Source organism: Psammomys obesus, unplaced genomic scaffold (assembly GCF_907164565.1).
Source record: "Psammomys obesus unplaced genomic scaffold, mPsaObe1.curated_primary_1811, whole genome shotgun sequence".
Taxonomy (NCBI): Eukaryota; Metazoa; Chordata; class Mammalia; order Rodentia; family Muridae; genus Psammomys; species Psammomys obesus.
In genome coordinates, this window is record NW_026596158.1 from 6,509,521 (window position 1) to 6,529,512 (window position 19,992).

General features: G+C 46.8%; 1 protein-coding gene across 2 annotated transcripts in view; it reads right to left on the bottom strand.

Moving 5' to 3' along the window:
* Znf536 (zinc finger protein 536) overlaps window positions 1-19,992 on the bottom strand; it is a 320,701-nt gene that overhangs the window by 233,676 nt on the left and 67,033 nt on the right. For both annotated transcript variants that reach the window (XM_055595039.1, XM_055595040.1), the window contains exon 2: window positions 11,038-13,215. In XM_055595039.1, the coding sequence (XP_055451014.1) occupies window positions 11,038-13,213 (2,176 nt within the window). In that variant the 5' untranslated portion in view covers window positions 13,214-13,215. The remainder of the gene's footprint in view (window positions 1-11,037; window positions 13,216-19,992) is intronic.

Here is a 19,992-nt window from a genome sequence, read left to right on the forward strand (position 1 = left end):
GAGTCACGCAATTATTCAGGGGCTCTTACTGAGGACCCCAGGGGTAGGCTCACACCCACTGTGCAAGTCTGACAATTGCTCCGTTTATTAGTCAGTGACCAAAATGGCAGTATGGACAGAGACCAAGAGACAAGTTCTAGAGCCTCCTCTCTATCCCACTTGTGGACACAGTGACCTTTCTGTGCTGCTGTCACTCCAAAAACCATGTCAGGCAGCCCTGCCAAGGTGCCCAGCTCCTTGAGACCTGTACCTGTCCTGCCCTGTGCTTCCTGCCTTCTAAGAGGCTTCCTTGGAAACCAGACTCTCCTCCAACGCCTTCTCATGGATGGCAGAGGAGAAACGGCTGCAGCTAGAGGCTGGTGGGGACAGGGACAAGTCAGCGTGTTGTGATTTGAATGTCCCTTTAGCTTCATCCCCAGCTAGTGGTGGTATCTTGGGAGGCTGCAGAACCTTTAGGAGCTGAAGCCTCAATGGTGAAGAGGATCGCCAGGGGAGAGAGCCTTGAAAGTTGTCATCCAGCCCTATTTCCAGACAGAGCTCTTCTGCTCTTTACATATGTGAGAAGTATGTGTACTATATGAGTATGAGTATGTGAGAAGCCAGCACAGCAAACTTCCCTAGCCATGACAAAGTCACTTCAGCCACAATACCTTCCTTGCTATGCTGTGCTATGACCCCTGAAGCCAGCATCAGAACTGACCTCTCTCCTCTTGGATTGCTTCTTTTGGGTATGCCATGATAGTAAGATAGAGTTAATTAGTATTTCATGCTTTCCTGTTCCTCGCATCACCAAGACTGGTTAGGCTCTACAGAAGAAATGAGTTATTCGTCTCTGCTTGGTGAGTTACTCAAAGCCAGATGAGGAGATGCATGCCTATAATCCCAGCACTCAGGAGGTGAGGCAGGGGGATGGAGAGTTCAAGACCAGTCTGACCTATTGAAATAAATTGTTGCTTAGGTAACAGATAAGGATCCTTTCCCTTTAGGACATAAGGGTACAAAAACAGGACACCAAGGAGTTCCTGAAGCACTAACATCTTCCAGGTGTCTGTCTGACTCCATGTCATGTGACAAATCCTAAACTGTGTGTGAGCCTTTGTGGGTGGCGATGTGTTCTCTTGTTCTTCACCTTTGCATCCACAATACACGTTGCTCAGCATCCCGAATATGCCTAATACTTCATCCTTCAATAAGTAAATAGATGAATTAATGATTGAACACAAATGCATCCTCTATGAGTGATCAAATGAGTCGGAGAGTACCCTGGTGAAGGGAATGAGTTCACTTCAGGGGACAGCCACAGAAGGAATTTACTTGCGGCAAAATCTCCAGCACAGAATGGCCTCCAGCTGCAGCCTTGGAGCACCGCAGGGTGATACACATCTATAGCCTCGGGGACGGCAGCCCGGGACCACAAGCTCAAGCGCTCTGTACTTACACCTAAGAAAATAATTGCACGTGTGATCGGGACCATCCAGACACACACACACAAGTCTGTAGAGGTGTGACCTCTCAGAGTGAGAAAACCAAAAACAAGTTCGGTAGATATATCAGGTAAGTCGTTTTATAGATACACACTTTCTTCTCTGTATCTGTTTTTCCCCAGGCAGCACACTTATTCTGTGGTGCTTTAAAGAAAAAAAAGTTAGAAAAAAAAAAATGCTGGCCATGGTGGTGTGCCTGTCCGGTTGCAGCACTTGGGAGGCTGAAATAGAAGGCTCTCGAGTCTGAGATCATCCTGGGCTACATAGGAAGAGCCTGTCCTGAAACAGCAAAAACGAAACAAAAGGATAGCTACTACAATAGGACGGCATGGAACAGTCTATGAGACACGTCCATTCTCCTGCCTGTTTTCTTAAAAAGGCTTTATTGGAACTTCACGGTGCCCCTTTAGCTAAGGCACAATGAGCGGTTACTACAGGTGCCATATGCCCTGCAGAACTTTCTAGTTAACACAGAGTTAAGCAGGAATGTGTACAATGTGACCCCTTGCACTAACCACACTGTCAGCTGTGTAAAATAGAACGGAAAGGTATGCATTAAAATAATCACGGAGGTAAGTCCTGAGCTGTTGTATTTAAAATTGGTTTGTTTGCTTGCTTCCTTTTTTTTTGTTTGTTTGTTTGCTTCTGTTTTTGAGACAGTGTCTGGCCATGTAGCCTTGGAATCACCAACAGGTGGGCTTCACACTTGAGATCCTTCTGCCCCCATATCCTGAGTGCTAGGCTCACAGGCATGAGCCACCATGCTTAGGTTTAAAAACAAAAATAACTTATCTGTATCTTCTAGATATTCAAGTAATGAATATGGTTAGTTTATAGTAAGAAAACAGAAAAGAGCATCACATAAAGCAGGTCATTTCAGAGGGCTCTACCCCAGCTGAGAATGACACAAACCAGACCAAGGCTCCTCCCTCAGCTGGGATTATGACATCACACCACAGACAAGCTGGAGGATCATTTCCATTATTAGGGAAAATAAATAAATAAAACACCTTTATCAAAATCTTAAGTATTTCTACCTACAAAGAGAACACTGTATCTGACTTGTTCTTCAAGGAGAGTACCACTGTCCTCTTTTGATACTGAGCTCAACACGGGCAAGTTGGAAAAACTCCAAGTTGTCTCTCGGGATGACTGAAGACAGCAAAGGGAATCTGTGCACCACACAAAGGCCACTGAGCTTAGAGTGGCTACACTCTGCTCTGATAAAGATAACGTCGTGGTGGGGACCTGTTTCCTCATGCATCTGACGCCTTTTGACCTGAGTCCAGACAAGAGGACAGAAAGGAGTGGAGTGCCAACCAGATTCCATTTGTGCAAGATGCCTCTGTGAGAGAATGGATACACTCTTCTGGGGAATGCCCTAGACCCCATCACAGGCAGACAGGAGTTCTCAGACGCAGGCACTGCCTCACAAGGACTGTGAAAAACAGCCCTGATCCTTGGAAGCCGGTGACAAGGTATTAAAAACCAAGGCCAGGCCGCCAGAGACTCACTTCCTCACAGCCTCACTGGAGAGAGCACTTTGCCCAGGCATCTTCGGGGAGAAGCCCCTCCCACCCCACCCTATCCTGGCCTGGAGTTGTAGTGGGCAGCACAGCCAAGGAGTAAGCTTGTGCTGTGTCTCTCACTTCTCTCAGACACATGTCACATGTCACACAAGAGCCCCAAGGGTCCCTCGAGAAGCTAAGCCCTCACTTTCTCTTGGTAAGGGAAAAGCAAACAGGAGCCAGTTGAATTGCACCCAGACCACTCCCCCTGACTTCAGCACAGCTCCTGGTGAAGCTCCGTGGCCACACACCAGGTAGCTGCAGACACAGTTTAGACGTTCATTGCTTTAGGACACCAGTGCTTCTTTTGAGGAGGCAGATCAGGGAAAGGGTAGTATCAGGTCTCTATACATAGTCTGCCCTATTCATCATGAGCCAAGCCATTGAATTCTAGAGCCTTTCTCCCCAGGACATTTAGGGAAAGGTACACTTCCATGACATGAATGGGCCTTGGTTTTCCAAGGTGTGTCTATACCTAGAGAAAGCAGTTGAGCAACGGCAGGAAGCAATACCCAACATCAAGTAAATCAGGTTGAGAGGCAGCTGGGACAGTGAGTGCCCCGGAGACAAAGCCAACCTAAGCCAGATCCGCCTCTAGAATTAACCAGAGGACTGCAGAGGGGAAGTCCACACTTTAGCTATGCGTGTCCCAGAGGGGTCTCAGCCTGCTCAGGTGCTTGGGTGCTCAAGCTGTACCCAAGGAAAAAAAAAAAAAACCCAAGCTCTGCCCAAGTCCTGTTCCCCTGGGTTCTGGTGGGGAGGGCCTGTGGCTTTCTGAGAAGGGCCTTCCAGATGGCGCCTGGATGCGGCTGTGCCAGACTCCACAGCTTAAGTAAATGTTGCTATCGTCCCATCCTGCCAGAAAAAGGCAAGGGAGACCCTAGGCTCCTCTCAGCTGCAGCCATGATCATTCCTGGGGAGATCAACATCCCCCACCACCTGCCTACCCAACCCTCCTCTCTCCATTCATCTTGGAGGGCTCTTCTGTATACTCTCAAGTCCCGGCCATTTTCCTTCCAGGCCATGCTTGGCACTTCAACAAGGGTGAGAAATGCCTGTCAGATGCCGGCAAGGGTGGCGAGCACCTGGGAGGGTAGCCGGAAGACCCAAGGTTTACAGATGGCACAAGTGTCAATGCAGTCATCATTAGATAGGTGAGTTCCCAGAGCCAATTTGCCCATCTCCACAATTGTGGCAAACCCTCACCCTCAACGTTTACACACCGCTCCACAGTTAGAACACTTGTCTGCCTTTGCAGGCCAAAGGGCTCCTTAGTGCTCCTGCAAAGAGGCATGAAAAATTGAGTTCTAGCTGGGCGGTGGCACACACCTGTAATCCCAGCACTCGAGAGGCAGAGGTGGGTGGCTCTCTCACTTTGAGGCCAGCCTGCTCTACAGAGCAAGTTCCGGGCTAGCCAGGGCTACACCGAGAAACCCGTCTCAAAAAAAAATGTTGAGTTTTCCTCAATGGATTCTACATCTCCATCTTGAGATCCGCAAGTATCCTGGGGAGTCGGGAGTCCAGTTGTGTCTTCCATGGTAAAACAGAGGACTCACAGGACTCAAAATTTATCCCTGCTCTTAAATTTCGTAAAGGCCACATGAAATTTGGATACCTAAGGGCATAAAGTGAGGCACATTCCAGCCTTCCTTTCCAGAAAATGTACTTCTTATATGCAAGACACAAAGCAGCCCAAATAAGGGATTCAAAGGATCAGCTACCTGGTGAAGAAGGGGGTGGGAGGAGCAGGAGGACTCTAAGAAGCCCTGCAAACAGACACCGCACCAGTTCAATGTGTGTAAAGTCAGTCTGGTGGGTGGAATTTCCTACTGACCTAAAGACACTGGGAATAGATGAAAGGCGGCTCCTGAACTCATCGTACCTGCTACCAAAGTGTAGCAGCCCCACAGTGCCTATTTGTAAGGCCATTTGCTAAGTCTAGCCCCAATCTACCCAAAGGGATGGCAGCCAGGACATGAACTAGAAACTCCCATTCAACCTTCACACTACATTTTCAAAATTGACAGTTCAATTCTTTCCTTCATTGTCACCTGCCCTTTGCTCACCTATGTTTTTCTTATGTCCATTAATTTTGGATTTAAAAGACCCCCTCCATTTTCCAGTTTAGTAAGCACTGTGGAGCACCTTGAGTGTCTCAGAGGTCCATGGGCTGGGACGCAGCACTCCTTGAAAGCATACCAAGAGGGAAAGAGGGGATCACTACAGTCTGCATTTATCAACTGAACACTGGCTGGATGTTGAGCAGTCACAGGCCGGGACTCTAAATTCTTCAGGCCCCAAAGGGTGTCCCACAAACTAGGATGGTGTAGGGGATTCTGGAAGACCTCCAGAATCTCCTCTGCCATGCTTGCCATGTGAAGACTGTCAGAGCTGGTGGCATTTTCCACTGGCTGACTTGCTGACAGCAGCATGCAGCCTCAAAGGAAGCGGGGCTTACAGCCTCGTTCAAGGGGGCAAGTGAGACAGCAGAAGCCTCTGTGTACGTTTGTAAATAGTTGCTTCTAAACACAAAGCAAAGAGGATTCACCTTGGAATGCAAAGTTACTTAAAGAGAAGTATTCAGTTCCCGTGGGAGGAAGAAAACGAAGTGCCCAGCATCTGCCAGTGACGGTCAGCTAACATCACAAGCTGCTTCAGATAAATGGACCAACCTAGGACCACGTGGAAGAGCTAAGGACTGAGGGAGGACACCCAGGCCTCTGACACTTGCTCTCTCTGGCATTCCCCAGGAATCTCGGCCAGGGTATCCATCCAGGCAGGAGGCCACCGAATCACCAACTTGGAGGAAGGACCTTGGCCAGCGGCTGCCTGGGCACGACTTCGGCACACACAAGCTGGGCCTCCGTAAATCTCCACAAACACAGTGGCCGCCTGCACATGCTCCCGTGGTGGGGATGGAAGGGCTGCATATGGCGTTCAGCTTTAACAGCTGAGCTTTAAAAAAAAAAAAAAAAAAAAAGTGCAGCTTTTCATCTCCCTGAAACAGCTCCTGAACTGGGGGTGGGGTAGGGGTTTTTCAGGAGCCAGGAAAATAAAAAAATAAAAAAAAAATAAAAAAAAAACCTAACAGGCACAGGAGTAAGCCCCCAGTATAAAATTGTATTTTTCAAGGAATTTCAGACCACCTCCTGTTCAAAGGTCCCTTTGGAGAATGGCATGCTGATTTCTGCCTGTTTTCCCTGAGTTTACTCATTTCGAGTTGCTAAAAGCATCTTTTAAAAAAAAAATGACTTTTTAAAATTGAAAATGGGAGTGTCTTTATCTATCTATGCGGGAATCGCACCCATGCGCTCGGGTGGGTTAAACACTCTTAAGGCACTTTATAAATGAAATGAGTGCTTCCCAAAGTTGTGTACGAGAAGTCAATTGCTACCATGGCTTGGGGGTGTTCTCCCAACCTTCTAGAAGGTGGTAGCCAAGGCACAGGGTGGGGGTGGGGTCAGAGCCTGCTGCCGCAGCTTTCCTGGAATGGCCTGGAAACTTTTGCTTTCTGTTTCCTCTGCTGATAATGACTGTCTTTGGCTCTGCAGCCAGCTCCCCTCTCCCCCTCCCAGCCCCCTGTTGCTGCAGCCATCCCCGAGCTCCAGTATAAAGTTTGGCTTTTGCAGCAGGAAGCAGCTGGGCCAAGCAACCAGCGAATGATAATGACCTTAGAAATCTGCTGTTCGCTCGGCAACAATAGGGTGCTCAGTCTACTGGAAAATTGTGTTCATCAGCTAACTCTGCTCAGTTACTAATTGACATTGCCAAATATTTTAAGAACAATTGGAATGCACAAGCAAAAAAAAAAAAAATAGAAAAAAAAGAAAGAAAAATTTTTAAAAAAAAGAGAGAGAAAAGAAGGAAAGGAAAAAAGGAGACCTCAATCCTCAGAGTTTATACAGTTTTTCTTTTCTCTTCTTTTCATTTTTAAAAATCATCTCTTGAGTGCTTGGGTTTGTTTGCGTGGAACAGGCAGTGGTTATCTTGAATGGGGATGGGGAGGGTGAATCACAAGAGAAAAAAATGTGAGAAAGGAAGAAAATCTATCATATCACTATCACCAATGTATTGCAGGGGGTTGTGGATAAAGGCCTTTGATGCAGTGGTCAATGGGCCTAGGCAGAATGGAGACCCAGCATCTCAGGAATGCATTCTAGCAACAAAAGCAGACCGACCCCCAAGGCTCTTAGTCCAGCTGATCAAATAATCCTTGTCCAACTCAAAATACTATAGCAGAAGAAGTAGGGGTTAACGATATTTCCATCTTTGTATCTCTCTCTCCCTGGCTTCCATTGATCATGCAACTTTGCTGACTTTATTTAATGAATGGAGGGTCAATGCATTCAATTACCCCCTTCCCACCATCAACACTTCAATTATCCCCACTCCAAAATGATGGGGAATTCGGAAGGTAACTGCCCTGTTGGATATAATGAACAGTATCGTTTCTTAGTACATTAAGTTTTAATTATACTAAGCATGATTTCCAAAGCAAAATCTGAAGAAACAGAACTTCAGTTGTTTTCTGACTCAAAGCAAAAACTGGGATACAGTGGTGGTTTGAGAGGAAATTTTAGGGAAAGACGCAGAGATTAATGTCATCAGAGCCTTTGCACGCAAGCCAGGAAATGAGGAGGCATCAGAACAGCCGCCCTGCTTTCTAAATGTCATAAAAGAGTAAAATTTATAAGCTGACACTCTCCAAATAGTTTCACTTTGCATTGCACACAGAAGCAAAGGACACGTACTACGGTGTGAACTTATAAACAAACAAACAAATAAACAAATGACAGCAAAGGGAGATGGGGAGGTGATCTGTGTGGCAAGTTCTGTCGCTTTTCTGTTAGAAAATGTGACCTCCCGTCTGTCAAAGGTCTTAGTTTTCGCAGTTGATCTTAAGCTTGGTTCTCAGCAGTTTGGAGAGGCAAAAGAACAAACACATTTTCTGGTTCACTGGAATCATTTTCACATGTTCACTGATTCAAACATTCTTTTGCTCACATAACAAACAGCTGCATCCCACATTAGCCTAGCCAGTGACAGTCGCCCATCTTGGCAATAACTGTTTGATTGCAAACTTGACCCCTTCTTCGTCTCGGTCTGAGCAAGACATTTTTAAACAGCTACTCCGTTCCCAATCCTCCTTTGCAAAGAATTACATCAGATAACAAAGGACGTCTCAGCCACTCATTGTAAGCCTTCTTCTAGAGATCTATTCTAAGAGCCTCTGCTAAAAAGGTTTTTTATGATGAATTCAAAACTACTATCATGTTAAGAGCAGCGATTTATAAAGAAGAATTCATTGGTTAAGATCTGAAAAAATAGTTTCTCAGGCCCTACTGACCCAGTTTTCAACAAAAAAAGAATCAAGCCATGCAAATGAAGTTTTGTGACATTGTTATGCAGTCTGAGAAATTTGTAAGGCCGTGTTTTGCAGTGATTTCTTAATAGAAGCCTTAATAAGTACTTTTTCTTTACTTAAGGGCTTAAGTTTTCCCCCTCCCCTTCACCTTGCAGGTTTCTAACAGGTAACAATACAAGTACCGATTCTGTCAAGAGTTTTATTTAAATGTCTTTGGATCGTACTTTACAAGACTCACACTTGTTAGAAGAGGGAAAATGAACCAGATTTGGTGGAGAATCCTAAATCCCAGCAAAACCTGAATGCCCTCAGACACGCAGCTGATTTGGGCTGCAGAGTGGGCACGCCATCCACTTCCCTACTTAGTCAGAAAATTATGAAAGGGTCTGATTTGAATATGAAGAAAACAAAGAAGTCAAACCCCAAATGAAAGAATCCGTATTCACAACTGTAAAATCCTTCACCAGGGGAAAATGAAGTGCAGGGCTAATGCCAGCTCAAGTATGATTTGCTTTTGACCACAGTTGCTTCTCTTAACAATAAACAAACAAATAAATAGATAGATAAATAAATAAATAAATCTAGGTTTGGGTGTGTGCGTTTTTTTTTTTCTCTCCCAATTCAGTATTTAGAGATGGGCAAGCAGCAAGAGGCTGGCTATCAGTTGGCCAGAAGGTGATAAAAACATGGTAAACATGTCATTCATAGAGCCGAGCGAGCGTTTGGGTTTGAAATATTATGCTGAGACCCTCTTGTTTTAGCAGGTTTGGGAGAGGAGATGGAATCTTTCAGTGTGAAAACCAGGTCACTCCAGAAACTTAGGAAATCCAGTCTGCTTCCTGATTGCCACCCCTGAAAGGTCCCTAACCTCCAAAGAGTGAAAACCACATTTCCTGAAGAAAAGCCCCCTTTGCAGGAGGGTGGAAAGCATCCCTGGAGACAGCAGAGGGGTGCCTGGAGCTCTCCAGCCCGCATGTGCGAACCCATTATGACAGGGCTCCCACCGGCAAGAAGGAACTCTTCACAACTTTCCTCTTGTGTAAGGCCCCTCCATGCAGAGTGACCCCATCTTCCCGTGGTCCTCACATCCTTGTTAGACTCTCCCGAAGCACCTCTTCAGTCATAAATCGCCAGTGAGTCCAGGACTCCACGAGCAGACAGTGTGTTTCATGGGTATTTAAGCAGCAGCATTAAGTGCTATCGGAATCTCTGGAATGTGTAGTTCAGATTTATGTGTATTAACAATTCTTTACTGGCTTGTAATAAGCCGGCACACTCGAGAAAGTCCGAGCACGCACGCGCTCGTACACACACACACACTTTATCCTAGTACTAGTTTTGTTCTAGAAGAAAGGGAAGCTGACGTGAGAGAGCAACAACAAAATGTGTCGGCATCTAGTTAGTAACTACCGCAGTGAATCACCCGTACAACGGAAATAACAGTGCGTACACACACACACACACACACACACACACACACACACACACACGAGAGAAAGAGAGAGAGAGAGGAAAAAACTTTTTAAAAAATGACCCTCAGCAGCTCATTGCCACATCTTTAACAGTGGGCTATGCAGTGCCTCGAGGTGCCTCAAACTGTCTTTCATTTTCTAGACTTAATGGCTGATTGCAGAAATCAATGTTGCCATTAGTAACAGGGTATTTGTTATGGCATGATTTCCTCTGTTGTTAGGCAGTAGAATGATTACAGTATTAGCAAGGTGCTTTCTTTATAAAGGGTTGGAGATATAACTTTCAATTTACTATCCATTAGTAAAGGGACTTTGGAAATACGGATGAAGGCAACCTTTTACCTACTGTTAGGTAGTGATTTTAATATAGCCATCTTAGACTAGTATGTATTTTTTTTTCCTTTCTTTTCTTTTTTTTTTTTTTTTCTCCTCGAACAGGGCCAGGATGCTTCTGCATTTCATAGACATTTTTGATGACAGATTTTTCTGCTTTGCTATTTTAGACCATAGAACTGTATCACCCATGCAACACAGTACCGTTGAAGACACACAGGCATACATCTGTGTTTTCAAACCTCTGTGCCTGGCTAAAACCATCAGAGGAAGGTGGTGTGTCTCTGGAGGCAGGTAGGCCAGGCTGGAATTTCAGGAGGGAACAGGCTGGAGAGGGAGGCGGGGAGAGAACTCCCACATAAAAGGTTTGTGTGGATACAGTTAAGGGAAAGAAATAGTTACCTTCCACATTCACATCCATATGTGGGGCCAAACGTCAGCTCCTGGGCTCCAAAGACAGAGCTGAGTACCAGGTTAGACTACAAGCAGAACTGAACAGTTCCAGAGGAAGGGCAAAACCCTTCTGATGCAGTACCTCATCAGAAAGCCTGCCATACTCTCTAGCACTGGGACGGAGCTTCGTCTGCCTTTTGCTGGTAGCCATGGCTCAGGGTTGGAAGGACGGCCCCACCTCTGGAGCAGGGCATCATCCTGAAGGATACTGGCACTATCCAGCATCCAGCCTGCCACTTTTTGTGGTCCAGCTTCACTAACCTCATAACTATCTTAAGGCCTGAGGCGGGTGTACAGAATCAAGCAGTTTGGGGCAGGAGGCAGGGCCCTTCTACTCATTCCCTTTCCTCCTGCCAACCTACCTGAGGAAGATGGTGAAGAGGGGTGCGGACTGTCCTCCTGGGCGCTCCCGGTCTGTGACAGGCCACCTCCGGGCCCACTCTCCTCAGTCACATTAGAGGAGCCAGGTGTGGTGGAGCGGCTCACTGACTGGGATTCCTGGTCGCTGCCTGAGCCTCGCCGCTCCTCCAGGCCCACACCCACGTGCAGAGCATCCTCGTCACTCTTGCGGTCCCGCTTATGAACGCGAGAATGCACGACTACTTGGTGGTAGGTTCGGAACACCCGTCCACAGTCCGGGCACTCGGTAGGCTTCTCCTTCATGTTCCCGGGACCCTGCAGGTTGTATTCGAGCGTCTGGTTGAGCCCATGTGACAAAAATTCCCGACTGCCTTCTAGAGGGTCGAGCTTATTTGGCAGGTCTCTCTGATTGCCCACTTTAGTGCTGTGAACCAAATCAGCAGGCATTTTCTGCTTGGAGCCATCTGCTCCCACTAACACGTACTCTCGCTTCTCCTTATCAAACAGAACTCCGGCGTTTGCCAAAGGGTCTTCGTGGTTGCGCGTGAGCTGATGCTCTTTAGCTAAGAAGCCATGTTCCATGGCCATGCCCCTGGCCATGAGCTGCCAGGCTTGATAGCTATTCACGGGGTCCATTTCTGCAGCTTTGGCAGCCGCCTGCAACCTCTCGATGCAGCTGGATTTCAGTGGTGGCACGAGATTGAGGCAGCCCAGGAGGGAGTGCTTGTCCCCCTCGGGGACACTGTGAGCCATACTGGAGATGGGCGACAGTAGTTTTCCCAGAACCTCCTTCTCCTTGGCTGGGAGCTCCCCCTTGCCATAGAGCTGGGTGGGCTCACTCAGGCTGGGTTTGTCCGGGGCCATAAAGCCACTCTGCAGGCAGGAGAGGTACCTAGAGTACAGATTGGCATGGGCCTCCTGGGACAGGCCGCCCATGGGCACCGACACCTCAGGCTCGGTGGGGGACTTGTTCTTCACCGACAGCTTGTTGAGGTGGACCTTCATGTGATTCTTCAGGAACCAGGGCTCTTTGAAGCGCCGGCCACAGATCTGGCAGCAGTGCTCGAAGGAGTCTTTGTGCTTGCGCATGTGGCCTTTCAGGAACCAGGCCTGGCTGAACACTTGGCCGCACACCTCGCAGCGGAACTCGTTTGCTGACTGCTCTCCCCCGCCGTTGGGGCCCTGGCCCTGGGCCGACTCGGCGGTGATGTGTGCCTTCTCCACGTGGCTGATGAGCTCCTCCTCCTGCGAGGCCGCGAAGTCGCACAGCGTGCACTTGTAGGGCTTATGCAAAATGCGGATGTGGCGGTCCAACTCCTCGCGCTTCTTGAACTTGCCTTTGCAAAAGGTGCATCGGAAGCCCGCCGCCGGGGTCACGGAATCCTCCTGCAGATTGGCCGGCTTGGGGGAAGGTGCCGGGTGGGCTATGTCGGGCACGCTGTGGTTGGGGGGCATGGCCAAGTTGCAGGTGGCCAACGGGGCCTGCTGGGCATGTGCCAAGGGCTTGAGATCAGACCTCGGCTGCAGCAGGCTGCCCTTCATCTGCTTGTCCCGCAGGATGGCCCTCTCCTCCAGCTCGTGCAGCAGACGGTTCTCCTCACGCACCCGCCCACGCCCCTTCCCCAAGTTGCCCAGCTTGTGGGTCCGCAGGTGGATCTTAAGATTTCCTTTTTGGGCCGCCCGGTGGTCGCAGTAGGGGCACTTGAATGGCTTCTCACCGGTGTGAGTGCGCATGTGCAGGGAGAGAATACTGTTGAACCGGAAACGCTTGCCACACAGAGGACATGGATACTTCCGGTTCTTTCGGGCATCATCCTCAATGTCACTCATCTGGGACATGATTCCTAGGTTCTGCCCGTTGAGGAACTGCTGCAGGTCCACGCGCCCATTGAGGCTATTGTCCACATCACGGCCCAGCTGGTTGGCCAGCAATGCCATTTGGTTGCCCATGGACTGCCCGCTCATGGGTACGTGGGCCTTCTCCTCAAGGCCTGCAGGTGGCTTCTCCTCTGGGTTGGGCCGTGGGTGCAACTCAGGAAAGGCATGGCTGAGCTGGGAAGTGATCTGGTGTAACTTCTGGCTCATGGCATACTGGCCATTTAGGACAGGGCCGCTCAGGTGAGGCTCAGCTTCCGGTGCCGTCGAGGACACTCCAAGGCACAGACTCGCTTCTTCCATCCCTAGAAATAAAAACAGAGTTCAGATCTGTTCCAGGTACAGTGGCTGGAAGGAGCAATAGCATCAGTTGGGGATAGGTGGTGGTGGGGGAAGGACGTTTGCATTTCATGACTTACCTACCCGTAATAATGCTAAGGAATTATACTCAAAAACAATAATAAAAGGATGAATTATTAAATGTCAATTATGCAATATGGCAGTGTCCTCCAATTTGTTTTGGGAATGGATCGTCTTCCTTGTATATTCTATTTACAGAGTGCAATTATTCATTCGCAGTTTAATTATTAATATTTTACCATTTTCAACACCTTATAACATATCAAGGCTCTGCGTGTTCAACGAATCCTCCTTTCCCTTCACAAAGTTCCTCTACCTGTTGGTTCAGTCCAAAGTTTGCCTTAGAGCAGAGTAGCTTTCATTGAAAGACCAACGGGGCACTTCCTTTTCTGTTTACTATATTCAGTGTACTCAATAGTCTAAGATGAAAGAGATCATTTTATGATTTGGCCAAAGGGAAAAAAATAGAGCCAATAGCATGATATTTACTGGTACATAATAAAACAAGATAATGTTTTGGGAAAAAATAAAGTAAAGGACAGGCTTTAGAACAATAAAAGAGATTTTGCTTTAGTCAACAAAAAGTGCAGTAATATCTCATTAAGCTGATTAGTATGCTGCTTAGAAACAGTACTAGGTGCTGTAACACATGATTATAATCATAAAAATCCTTCAGTGTTTGCAAGGAAGCATTAACGAGGTATATTAAATTTTAAGGAGACTGCTAGTAGCAGCTTTGCAAACCTCAGAGATTAAAAATTAACCCTTAGCTATGAAACACTGATTTTTGTCATCTGGTAACTGTGTCCATCCCATACATGGTCTCCTGATGGAATCTTGGTGGGCTTTTGAGGCTGTCAGGGTTTGGATGGAGGTAGACTTGTACCATTCTTGGGTTTCTCCCTGTCCTTTGGCTGGCAAGGCAGCAGAGCCAGGGACTTTGATTGGCCTTAAAGAGATCTTTTTGCAGAACTAGATAAAAACCAATTAAAATCCAGGGATGATGCCATAGGAAGTCTCAACCAAGTTTGAGTGTTTTTAATAACTTTCCCAATATACAGTAATGAGTACAAATTGTACCTGCAGTATGTGTTTTGCAGAAAATTAGAACTCAAAGCTGTTTGTTAAACACAAACACTCGAAGCTAGTCTGCGTAATTGTCTTTAATAGTCTTCTCTGTCCCCTCCACAGCCTGTGCAGAACAGCAAATGCCAGACTGTTCCAGGTGGGTCAGAGGGCAGGCTCTCCTCCACATCAAAGCATGCAGGGTGCTCAGCTTGGAAAGCAATGAGTCCATGCCTGGAGCTCTCCTATTTCCTGGTATACCTTCACCCTGAAGGAGTCCAGGTTCACTTCCTGCTTTTAGAATGGGTTTGTGCACATCTCTTTGCGCCCCAGACTTTCAGTGCATTGGCCAGCTGGAAGGCCCAGGGGCCCAGTGTTTAAGCCCAGCCAAAACTGTGAGGTCAAGTAACTTCCCCTGGGAGACTTTGTGGGCCAGAGTGCCCAACTATGGGGCAAGTATATTTTGCCCCAGGAGAGTCTGCTGTTTGCTGGGCTGCCTGCCAGATAGACTAGACAGTGTGTGACATGGAGGTCTCCAGTGGGAGACTCACTGCCTTGGCAAGAGCAAAGGCATGGGTGTTCAGTGCTGAGGGAGAGAGGGACTTCAGTCCAGTGTAGCCCCTGAATGATGGCATGGTCATCTCTGCACGTGCCCACACACACTCACAGAGTTACATGTTCATCTGCAGTAAAAACAGCTCCCAATTTGCCGTCTTCAGTTTTGAAGATTGGTCAGGAGCTAGGTTGTCATGGAGATTCTAGAATTAATTCAATAAACCTACTGAATTCTCACTGGGCACCAGGCTCTACCACTCACTGACAGTATACTGATAGATATGACAGTCAGGTTCCAGATCAGAAAGGGGTGTGCCCAGAGTGGAGCAACTGCAGGCATGAGTGGCCTCCAGGGCCTAGTCTGGGGCCTGTCTGCACCTTACATCCCTATCAAGCCATGCTGGATCCTTTCTTGAACAAATGTGGATTATGTCCCTGAAACCACATCATAGTGCACAGAATTTCACCCTGCAGCTCTTGGGAAGTTTGGAGAGATCAAAGCCAACATGGCTGGCCTACTTCCAAGGGCTGCCTAGTTGGCCGGCTCAGAAGATGTGAATCCAGGAAGGCATGCTATTTTCAGGTCGTTGAGGCCAGGTGCCAATTCAGCAGAGGGAGGAGGAGGTTGGGCGCGCAAGCAACAAGGCTATGATCAGGCTGGACAAGGAGAGTAAAGTCAGAGGCTGTGCCCACCATCACCAGCTAGCAACTCAACATCCAAGTCCTGAAGTTCACCTTGAGTATGGCTCAAAAGTCAACAGTTGTTGTTGTGATTGTTTGTTTAAATCAACACCATTATTTTTCCTGATACCACAGCTAATGTTTCAGTGGGGGAGGGAAAATAATATGCTAGAATGTGTTTCCCAGTTCTTCTGAATTGACTTCTTGATGTAGGTTGGAGCTCACAAGGCCTCTGCAGCCACTGTGGTTGAAGTTGGTTCATGAGCTCTGTAGTATTTCATCTTCTGACTCCATTTATTGGTCTCCTCCTGAATAGTCCAGTATGCCATCACTTTTCTAAAAGCATATGTTCTTCTTCTCTGAAGACAGAAGCCGTGCAGCAATCCCTAGGATTCAGTTGGCCCAGCTTTGGTTCTGTGTCCCCCAAAAGTGAATGAGCATGAATAGACCTTGTAGGAGCATGAAAAGACTCTGCTTGTGGGAGCAGCTAGGCCCAGAAGAAGATTCATCTTCATTTCAAACTCAGCTTTTCACAAGTTCAGGAATACTGACAGTTCAGAAGCTGAAGGCCTAAAACCACCAGAGAGAATTACCTCATCACCATATTCCTCCTTCTGGTTGTCCATGGGGATGATCTCAGTCTTTAGCCACCTTTGCTGTCCCTACTCTGGGCACTAAGGGACAGATAGTGATCAGTCCCTTCAGGATCTGACAACCATAGAACCCATGTTTTCAGAAGGACCAGCCAGCACCCAGAACCTAGGACCTGGGACCCTGAGATAAGCTTGCATGGAACCTGAGCAGATAGCACCACTGTACTGATATGATACAGAGATATTGTATTGATATGATACTGTGTCAGAGCAATCTCTGAATCCTCTGCTTTCCATGAGCAGGTGGCCCAGGCTATTGCTGGGTGTCATTCTAAACCACTGCCTGCTACTCCACTCGAAGCAAGACAGGGGTATCTGAGTTCTTGGAAAGAGTGTGAAGTAATTGATGCCCTGTCCCTGGGCCAAAGCAGCCGAGGCAGGACAAGCTGGCCTCAGGCCCAGACTGGAACTCAAAAACCTGGGTCAGCCCCAACTTTTCCATACTTAGCAATCCACAATTCATTTAGGCCTCACCTCAGCCATTCAGCAACTATCGGTCATAAACCTTCTAATGTACCTGCCTTGTGGAAGGGATGGGCAAGTATCTACAAAGACTATGTTCAAAGTTAGATATACTGTGTGTATGTGTGTGTGTGTGCGTGCGTGCATGCATGTGTGTGTACATGCATGTGTGGGTGTGTTTGCATGTGTTTACGTGTATGTGTGTGTGTAAACTCATGTAGTCGTGTATCCAAGCACACAAGCACACACGTCAAGTATGACTATTGAGAGTCACGCAGGGATTCCTCAATGGTGCACTCCAGCAACTCAGACAAATGCATACCATGGAAACTAAGGGTCATTTATCCTACCATTAAAGGATTGCAACCAGCTGCTGCTGTAGGCGCTCACAGGCCTGGAGGAGGTGGGCTGCCTGCGAGGGCTCCACTGTTTTTATGAAGAGTGTTATTACTTACTCCTTTTCCCAGCCTTCCAGGGAACAAATGCGTAGACAATGCCTTCCCATGGGGATCACATTGCTGCCTCATAGGCCGCACAGTGGCTGTCTGATTGTGGCCTGTCTCCCACCCTATGGCCAGCTCCTGACAAGCAGGGCAATCATGCACGTCCACACCCAACTCTGGACTTCAACAGCCACTTTCCAGGGAACAGCTTAGCCCACAGGTTCATTCCATCCTCTGCTAGCAGCCTGGCAAGCAGCTCAGCGCCCCCACTGCAGGAGCCAGAGTTTCACACCAGGAAGTAACAGTCACAGGCCAACAGAGGAGAGGCCATGACGCAGGCCTCTAAGCAACTAAGCAGCCTGATCCTTTGAGTACTACAGCCGATGCTTTCACATGGGTACAACAAAGAAAGCAAACCAGCGAAAGGTACAGCTCAGAGGTGGGATGTTTGCCTCATACACATAAGGTCCTCAGCCCACAGTACCACAAACATACACACAAACAAAATAAATGTTCAACATTGAAAATAGAAAGCCATGAGCTCTTGACCTACAGCTTGTGGCCCCATCCCTAAGCATATGAAGGTGTGAATCACCAAGTATTGGTTGCCCGATGGAAGGACTCAATGAACACATTACCTAAATGTAGCAAAGGCAGACAACTGTCCTCATTGGATATGGCAGGTAGGCATCACAGAGACTATCTCAACATTTTATCTGGTCCTGACCTACTCTGGTTCACTGTAGGAGCACCCGTGACATTCAACATCATGGTTGATATGGATAAAATATCAGACTAGGATGTGCCACTCCAACATTTTTCACTATGGTGTTGGAAAGTCTGGGCTCGGCCTCTGAAGACATGCAGAGGTCACTAGCGAGGGCTTCAGAAAGCCATGAGCTCTTCAAGCTACCATTCACAGGGAAGGGAATGTCAGCTCATGACACCTGTCATTGGTTACTGATTATTAAAATGCCTTCCCAGTCCATCACTGCAGGTCCCAGGAGCCATTCAGCTGCTTTTGGTAGAGCTATTGGTTATTTTCATTTTTGCATGAATCCTTTCAAAACTCTTTCCTGTGATATCGATGGGAAAAGTACTCACTTAACTCTTCCAAGATGGCCTAATCGTATCGTTCCCTCAAAATGAAATTTAAAGCTACCAGGACTCCAGAAATGCCAGCAGCCATAAATTCAAATAAGTTTTACACAATTTGCAAGCATGGGGGAGGGGGAAACCTCATGAATAATCTCAAAAATATAGATCTTGCCAGTAAGATGCACAAAAGAGCTTTATCCTTATACTACAAAAAAGAATGGTTGGAAATAAAATGGCTTTCAGAATAACTGTTTCAAGTGAATTTTTTAAAAAATTGAATATTGTTGCCTAGCCTGGCATAACTAACTATTCCATATTTTATTAAAGTGGGTAAAAGTATTGCCTTGGACACCTTGAAAGAATCCCACACCTGAGTTTTTGAGCACAATTGAGATTTGTTCCCCTTAATGGCATGGAAGAGTCCAAAACATCTGTCAAAAGGGTCTCATAGCCTGCAGTTCTGGTTATGGGGAGACAAAATTCATAAGACCCTGGTTCCTTCCTGTAACCACCTTGCTTTCTTCTACATAAGTTAAGCAATAATTAGACAAGTTGATCTAGAACAGAATGGCTTATTAAATAAAATTTTCTCAATTGTTGATGTTTAACTGTTTAACTAAGGTTGTTCTAAGCATCATACACTCCTGTTCTAAAATACAGAACACCAGACTACTGAACCTTTTCGGGGTCATTAAACAGCTGTAAACATTATTACAAAAATAAACCAGAGATTTCATGCTTACATTTTGGCCTAGAGCTTGCTGTGCTAAGCAAGTACATTTTTTTTTCAGCTCTTACAATCAACGCTGGTGACATTTGGGCATCCAAACAAATTACATCACAAACATTACTGAGGTGGGCAGGATACTGAGTGGTTTATTTGCCAGATGATTAATAGATAAACAAGAGGGCAGCATGGGTGACCTGTTCCATTTTTGACTGATGTGTAGGCAATGTTATGAGACAGGGCCAGAAATAGTTAAAAAAAAAAAAGAAAAAAAAAAAAAGAACCTTACTGAATATAGTAACGAACACATGATATTCAAATCAGGCTATGAGTGTTGAAAATTGTATAATGGAGAAAGCTAAGTTCAAGCTGAGGGTCAGACTTCCAAACGCCCTTAAATCAAGGCCTTTATTGCCTCCGATGGTGAATGGGACTTGGCTGAGATAGGATAGCCTGTAACAGAAGGCAACATCCATGTTAGTGGATACATGAGAAGACACAAAAGAGGAAAAGGGAATAAAAAGTACTCTTTCTTTGGAGACTAGGTTGCTTTAGAATTCTCAATGGAGAAGAAGTGTCTCCACCATATTGGTTTTTTTTTGAGTGTTGGGTTGAGCCCATAACTAGAGACAGGCTAGGAATACATCAGATGAGACAGGGGAAGAGCCAGAATAGATACTAGGTCTGAGCTGGGTTCCAGTTCTTTATACCACAGCCTGTCTATACCACACAAAGCCAGAGACAGAAATGAGTGCTACGGTTGGAATTAGAGCACCATCAAGGTGTTAAGACTGTGACCTGTCAGGCAGGCAGCGTAAGCTCTCAATAAATGAACAACAGCCATCACCATCATCATGGGCATCCTTCTTGTCATTGCTACCATCTTCTTCATCATCACTGTTATGGTCTTAATGCAAATTTCAAACACAAACTTACATATTGAATGTCTATTCCCCACTAGTGGTGGTATTTGGAGAGGTAGGAGAAACTTAACAAAGTAGGAGCTGGAATAACTAGGTGACTGCTGGCATGACTTTG